This window comes from Arachis ipaensis, chromosome B5 (genome assembly GCF_059453495.1).
Source record: "Arachis ipaensis isolate K30076 ecotype BB chromosome B5, ASM5945349v1, whole genome shotgun sequence".
NCBI lineage: Eukaryota > Viridiplantae > Streptophyta > Magnoliopsida > Fabales > Fabaceae > Arachis > Arachis ipaensis.
This window is the reverse complement of record NC_142440.1, coordinates 8,831,294-8,838,107: the sequence shown is the minus strand read 5'-3', so window position 1 is coordinate 8,838,107 and position 6,814 is coordinate 8,831,294. Positions and strand designations below refer to the sequence as shown.

The 6,814-nt window shown below is 35.4% G+C and overlaps 1 protein-coding gene across 1 annotated transcript; it reads left to right on the top strand.

The window, feature by feature from the left end:
• The first annotated feature begins 1,978 nt into the window (after positions 1–1,978).
• On the top strand, positions 1,979–6,584 carry LOC107640069 (CLK4-associating serine/arginine-rich protein). The gene is made up of 13 exons (XM_088488493.1): positions 1,979–2,404; positions 2,899–2,937; positions 3,042–3,184; positions 3,406–3,481; positions 3,698–3,992; positions 4,090–4,199; positions 4,314–4,361; positions 4,479–4,688; positions 4,955–5,056; positions 5,316–5,443; positions 5,614–5,752; positions 6,078–6,233; positions 6,334–6,584. Exons 1-13 carry the CDS (start codon positions 2,208–2,210, stop codon positions 6,356–6,358), a joined length of 1,668 nt encoding a protein of 555 aa, XP_088344619.1. The 5' UTR covers positions 1,979–2,207; the 3' UTR covers positions 6,359–6,584.
• Positions 6,585–6,814: the final 230 nt, after the last annotated feature.

The following is a 6,814-nucleotide window of genomic DNA, read 5'->3' as shown; positions in this document are numbered from 1 at the left end:
TTTTTTCATTTTATATTCTCTCACTTGATTTTTCCTAAAGTCTTTCCAATAATTGAGAGCTTTCCATAATAACCCAACAAGTGATATCAGAACCGTGTATAGGTTTCCTTGTATTATGCTTCTCGCCATGAACTAAATTTTTGTATTATTTGTTATTACATATATTAGCTTATGTATTAAATTTGTTTATACAGCGATTTCACACTACTTTTAAAGTTTCCAAAAGATTATTATATACTCCGAATTAAAAAATCTTAAACGTTTTGGTGGATGTCTATTTAATCCTACTAATTGAACGTATTCATAGTTTCATACATATAAATATGTATTAATGTATATTATTTATTTATTTAATTTATACATATATACATACCCATGGACTTTTGGAAATTGAATTTAGTTTGATCATTAGAAAAATGAACTGAAAATTGATATAATATAAGGGTATTTTTTAAGAAAAAAGTTATAATTTATTCTTTTTGGTCACACTTTTAGTTATTAGTCTAATTTTTTTAATCTATTAATCTAATAATATATTTTTAGTATATACTTTTAAATATTATTAAATAATAATTATTAGTCGAAAATAATAAATTCTATTGGAACTATAGTATTTCTTATTCTTTTTTTAATTGAGGTAAATGGAATAGAATATTGTAATGGATGTCATCGTCACTAGCTAGTCAATGCTTGGAGTTTGTATCATTTTAGCAATTACATTAAAAGAAATATATAGTAAAAATAAGATATACGTCACACAATGAATAGCAAAGTTGTTTTGACAAGTTACACTATAATATCAAGTGAAAATTGTCAGGATTTTGCTAGAGAATTAATTTGGTGTGTAGTCAATTATAGCCAATTCGCGAAAAATAAGTTAGTTATATAAAAAAAAATAAAACAACTTTTCACTATCTTAATTTTTTAAATTTTAAAATTAAAAACAAAAAAGAGTTAACTGAGTTGTTTATTATGCTATATTTGGTTCCAATAATTTCTCAAATTGCCTTTCAGATCAGTCAACAGTGTTCACGAAAATTAAAATAGCTAGGTCCCAAAGGAGTAAAATGAAGAAATTAAATTAAAATATCCTGCCCTAGCTAGATGATTATGCCTTAGGGCACATGCAACCCACCTCACCAGACTTGAGTGGTAGCAAATAGCAATGCATCATCAACCCCTCATGATGATGGAAATATATAACCACCATCAACTTTGTGGACCAGATAACATCTCTCATACAGATATTTTTCTTAAAAAACATATGTACATATATCTGAATTCAATTGCATTACATTGATATTGATATATAAGATGATGACTATTATTGCTGAAACTGTGATAAAGTTAATAATATCTAGAAAACCACACATTGGTCTAGTTGTCCATTGTATATTCCATGAAAAATAAATGACTAATTTGTTGCGGATGGTAGCTCTAGAATTTGAAGTTGGCCAATAAATTGCTATATATAGTAGGCGGAATTTGAACTCTTAACATTTACTTTAGTAAGTGAAGTAATTTCTCGATCAATCTAAGTTTATTAGTAGGTATTTTAATTATTAATGCAACTAGGTATCCTTTAAATATTGTCCTTTATTCAACCTTTAAAAGAGAGAAAAAATAAAAAATAAGTAGCTCCCCTTATTTTTTGAATAACTAATACGTAAAAATAAATATTTAAATTAATTAAATAATAATAAATTCTTAAAAAAATTGACTAAAGGATGAGAGTTAAAGGATAACTATTATTTCTGTTCAACTATCTATCATTTTCATGGCATTTTTATTTAAATACTCACCTTTTTCTTTTTGTACATACCATTTTTGTTGGTTAACAACAAAAATTGGGAAAGACATTAGTGTTTTTTTAACATGAAAAGACATTAGGTTTATATGCGAACAAAAATTGAGTCGTTTGGTCTTGATGGGCTAAGGCCCAAGAAGACTCCTACTGCCGTAAAAAAGGAGTTTGAATGGGTTGGGCCTGAAGAAATAGAAGGAGGGAGGTGGGGTTAGGGAGGAAGCGCCACGTAGAAGGAGGGAGGGAAGAAGGAAGAAGGGAGAAGCATGTGGAATTGGGAATCAACATTCTTCTCCCAATCAAAAGCCTCAATTCATTCTGGTGAGTGGTGACTGGTGTGTAATAATTCAAGCAAATTAGGGTTTGCAGTTGGGACTCTCGCTCCCATTATTTGGCGCCAAAGATGTGGCACGAGGCTCGGAGGTCGGAGAAGAAGGTGCACGACATGATGGACGCCGCTCGAAAGAGGGCGCAGAGGCGAGCCGTTTACCTTGCCAAGCGGCGCGGCGATCCTCACCAATCCATTCAGCTCCTTGGATTTCGCTGCCGAACCTATCGAGACGACGCTCTTTACCAAGCCACCCAGGATCAACAGGGCCTGTTAGTTTTCATTTTTCCCCCGATTCCTTCTCTTTCATTCAAATTAAAACCCATTTTCGTTATACATTAATCGCTGTTATGTTGTTCATCCCTATTAGCTGTATTTGGGTTTTGTAAATTGTAATATGAAAGCTGGAGCTTGAGCCATTTAAGATCACGGCAGAATTTATGGTGTTCATTGATTTGAATGTTGTAATTTACATGTCTACCTTACTAGGTGGGATCATTCTCCATTGGGCCACATTTATTTTATCAGAACAAAACTCTGCTTGCATATCGAATAATTTTATTATTTCCAATTCTGCATTTTTCAGAATCTTCTCCAAATGGTATACAACTATTTAAGATATAATGTTGTCAGTATAAACACATTGTTCTTCCTAATTAAATGCAAACACAAACCCTCCTCATGATTGTCTGTTTATATTTACTGAGTTTATTTTTTGTAGAACATTTACTGTTGTGCGCTGATTGATTATTTAATTTTGTCTCAGGATACCTTGGAATGGGAAACAGGATGTTTTGATTGACAGGTGAACAATTTCTCTACCCACCTTGATGGTTTCGGAGCTTTGATTGTAAGTGCATTTCTGTATATTTACAACGTGGGATTGACGGCAGTCGCTTGTCTTCACAGATTCGATGGACGTGCTCTCCTTGATTTCATCCGTGATACTGGACATAGGCGTATCCAGGAAAAGTCTGAAGAAGAAGAAGAATTAGAAGAGTTTGTTAATTTTGAGCGTTATCGGGATTTAATAAAGCATCGGCGTAGAGGATGTCGGTACTTTTTTATTTCTCGATGATGTGTTTGCTTCTAATGACCTTTAATAGTACATTTTTTGTTGTCGTTTTCTGTAACTTTTCTATTCCTTCAACATTCTTTATTCATGATAAAGAAATAAAAGATAAAAGGTTTCTTTTTTCATATGTGAAGCTGATTTGACTTATAGGGATCAATTTTGTAGTTGAATTTACAAACTAGGTTTTAATTTTGATAGATACTGATGAGGAGGCTCTGCAACATGTAAATCAAGAGATGGAGGCCAAGGCTGCTGCTCCATTTGCATCAGACAGGTCAAAAGAGATTCCTTTTGTTCTATATAATTTGTTCTTTCCTTGTTTTGATGCTCATCAAACAGAAGCTTTAGGCATTTATCCATAGAAATTGTTTCCAAACATGTAAAGCTAATTCTTTGTGGTTACTAACAGCATTTATCTGCAACATTGTTCTGTTATTGTTGTATTTCATCACAGTTGATCTTCTTTATTTATATTCATGCAAACTTGTAGAGCTAACACGTCACAACCTGCTGCAAACAAGGGATCGTACTCTCAGGTGGGATTTTCTTATGAAGGGAATGGAAAGGATGAATCCCAGATTTCAGATGATGAGGATGATAATGAGGAGGATGAAGATGATGAGGATGATGAGGATTTTAACAGTGATGATAGCAATGATGAAGGAATGGAAGTAATAGCTAAAGAATATGGGGTTAAAAGGTATGGTTGGCTTGTTTACATGGATAAGAAAGCTAAGGAGGAAGAAAAAAGGCAAAAAGAGGTGATCAAAGGTGACCCTGCAATTGTAAGTAAAAATCTGCATGTGATTATAAATATTATTTGGTTGTGTATGTTTCAAGATGAATATTTTGATATTGTTGTATATATTATGAATTTTGTAGAGGAAGCTGAGTCGTAAGGAAAGGAGGAAAGCTTCTCAGATTGAAAGGGAGAGAGAAAGAGAAGCAATGCGGATATCTGGAACGCGTGTGCAGCATCACGACCCATACCGGTATAAAATATTGATATTTGTGTTTTTCAGAATGAGCAAAGAGAATATGAACTCCTGCTCAACAGATTGCTCCTGTATACCTGTCTTAGTGTTGCATTCAATATTTACATGCAGGGAATCTAGACAAAGTCCCACGTATGAAGCTTATTCTCGATCTAGGAGGTATGTCTCTGTTTTCATACATCTGTTTGAGTGATATAATTTACGTTCGTTTTCTATCTCACTAGTACTCATCAGGCAAATCTTACTGGAGTGATGTTGTCTTTTGTCCTTTTAAAGGTCAAGGTCTAGATCACGGTCCTACTCTCCATCGTACTCAAGGCGCTACTCCCGTAGCGGTCATGCTGATGATATCCACCGAAGCAAACCGCGAACACCTAAAATAGAATACATTACTGAATTTGGGGGCTCTGGAGAAGCAAATGAACCCAGGCGGGAAGGATTTTCTCCACCACGATCTCCTCCATCTCAAGTTGATTCGTTAAACCGGTCGGAGCACTGGACCTTTAATTCTTGCCAAGATAGATTGGACAGTCTTTTGTCTGCTGCAGCATATCACCGTATTATTGCCTGAGGCAATTTTTTATGGTTTAGAATAGATCAGGGCTAGGATTGTCGGGGTAACTGCCAAGAGGAGGAGGGCGGAGGCTTCCTATATGAAGCTCATTGTTCCCTAAAATGAATTTTGCATAACTACTTGTCAGTTGCCTGAAAATATTGCAGTTGTTTTATCTGATACCTGAACTGTCTTGCAGGTCATCTTCTGGTTTCATACTGGAGGCTTTGCATGTTGATCCTGCTTCTGGTGTATCTATTGAAAAGGATAAGGGTGCTAAAGTCTCAAAGCCATCTGTAAGGTATGGCATCCCCTGCAATGTGTATCCCCCCCCTCCCCCAACCACAAAAAACAACACACACACACAAATAAATAAATATATGTGTGAAGGGAGATATATGATATGCTCTGTTATGGTTCTTGACCTGCTGGCTAAGGATACTGCAGAAAGTTTTTTCTAATTATACTTTTGTTTCTTCACCGTTGACGCCTCCTCTTTTCTTTTAAATGAGTTATGTGGATCTCTGTTCATTTTGTTATTGTTATTCTCTTCTCCACAGCACATCTTCAGCGCTAGCAAAATTGAAGGCAAGTGGTTCTGGAGGGTCTTTAAAACAACAAGGGGAGAAGAAAGAAACTCCACAAGAAAGGCTTAAAAGGATCATGAACAGACAACTGAACAAACAAAGTATGGTGGTTTGAGTGATTTGCTTTATTTGTACAAATGAAGAAATCTTCATCATCTGTGATATGGTGTATTCTTATTCATTTGCATTCTCTAATAATTCTCAGAAAAATGAGTAAGCATTCGATTTGTGTAAATCTGAAGCAGTTCCTAATGTGTGTTTGTATGTGCAGTTAAAAAGGATACAGCTGCAGAACTAGCTAAGAAAAGGGAGCAGGAGCGGCAGAGGCAGGAAAAGCTTGCTGAAACAAGCCGTTTGAATCGCTATAGGCGGCGTAGCCGCAGCAGAAGTTATAGCCGCTCTCCTCCAAGGTAGTCTTTGTACATGTAATGCGTATGTGTACTTAATGGAATCACAGGTTAAACAGTAAACTTTGATTTACTACTGTGGTTTTGCATTAAACTTTGATCAGTATGACCCAAGTTTGGTCTAGTTGAAATTCCTTGAGGAACATTAGTCTTTTATAGTCAAAGGCTTTTGTAATTGGTGTAACATTAGCATAAGATAATTAACGATAACTTTTGGGATTAATGACCATTTGAATAGGCTCTAGTTAATAAAATCATTGTTATTTCAGCAAATAAAGTCTGCTATTTTCAACCCTTTGGTTAAACACTACTATGCGAATAACTGCAGAAGATACAGGCATAGTAGAAGTCGTAGTAGGAGCAGCAGGGGTTCTAGGAGATATTATTCCGGTTCTCGCTCCAGGTCTCGGTCCCATTCTCGCACCATATCACGTTCGCGGTCCCGTTCCCGCTCTCGCTCTCCTTCGTATTCCCGCTCACCCAGGTACTGCTTTTATTTTCACTTGCCCTTGCCTTGAAATTTATGCTGCTGCATACTGGCATCATCTCAATCATGAAAGACTGATACAGAGTTGACATTTCAGAATGAGAAACCGATCGAGGCACTGATGGATGAATGCTGTGTGCATGTAGAAAGTCGGAGGAAGATTTGTGTGCGATTTATTTGTATATGATTTTCCTGCTCCCAAGTGTTCTACCGATGTGGTTAGTTGAGTTGTGCTGTTATTGTTAGGCAATATTTCTAAATCTGACAGTTAACCAGTTTGTTAATGTATATTCAACAATTGAGAACTTGTACGTTTATTTCCTTAGTCGTATAGGCACAAATTTATCATCGGCGAGAATCTCCGTTCTTAAAAATTAAAATTTAGAACTTAGTTTTATCAAACGAAATATGTTCTTTTTTTTTGGACAATCTCCAATCCTAGGTACCTCAATGGATTGGACAATCTCCAATCTTAGGTACACAAAATACCCACACACTCCTTATATTTTTACCATATTTTTTCCTAAATTGCAATCCTTAAAGTTTGAATCCTAGACCTTTGAGGTGGGGAGTGGAAA

What these genes read in the sequence shown, in the direction of transcription:
- LOC107640069 (XM_088488493.1), top strand. Translation starts at nt 2,208, where the DNA reads ATGTGGCACGAGGCTCGGAGGTCGGAGAAGAAGGTGCACGACATGATG. An exon ending in CAGCATCACGACCCATACCG is followed by an intron (nt 4,200 to 4,313) that starts GTATAAAATATT and finishes ATTTACATGCAG; the next exon opens with GGAATCTAGACAAAGTCCCA. An exon ending in GTCTCAAAGCCATCTGTAAG is followed by an intron (nt 5,057 to 5,315) that starts GTATGGCATCCC and finishes TCTTCTCCACAG; the next exon opens with CACATCTTCAGCGCTAGCAA.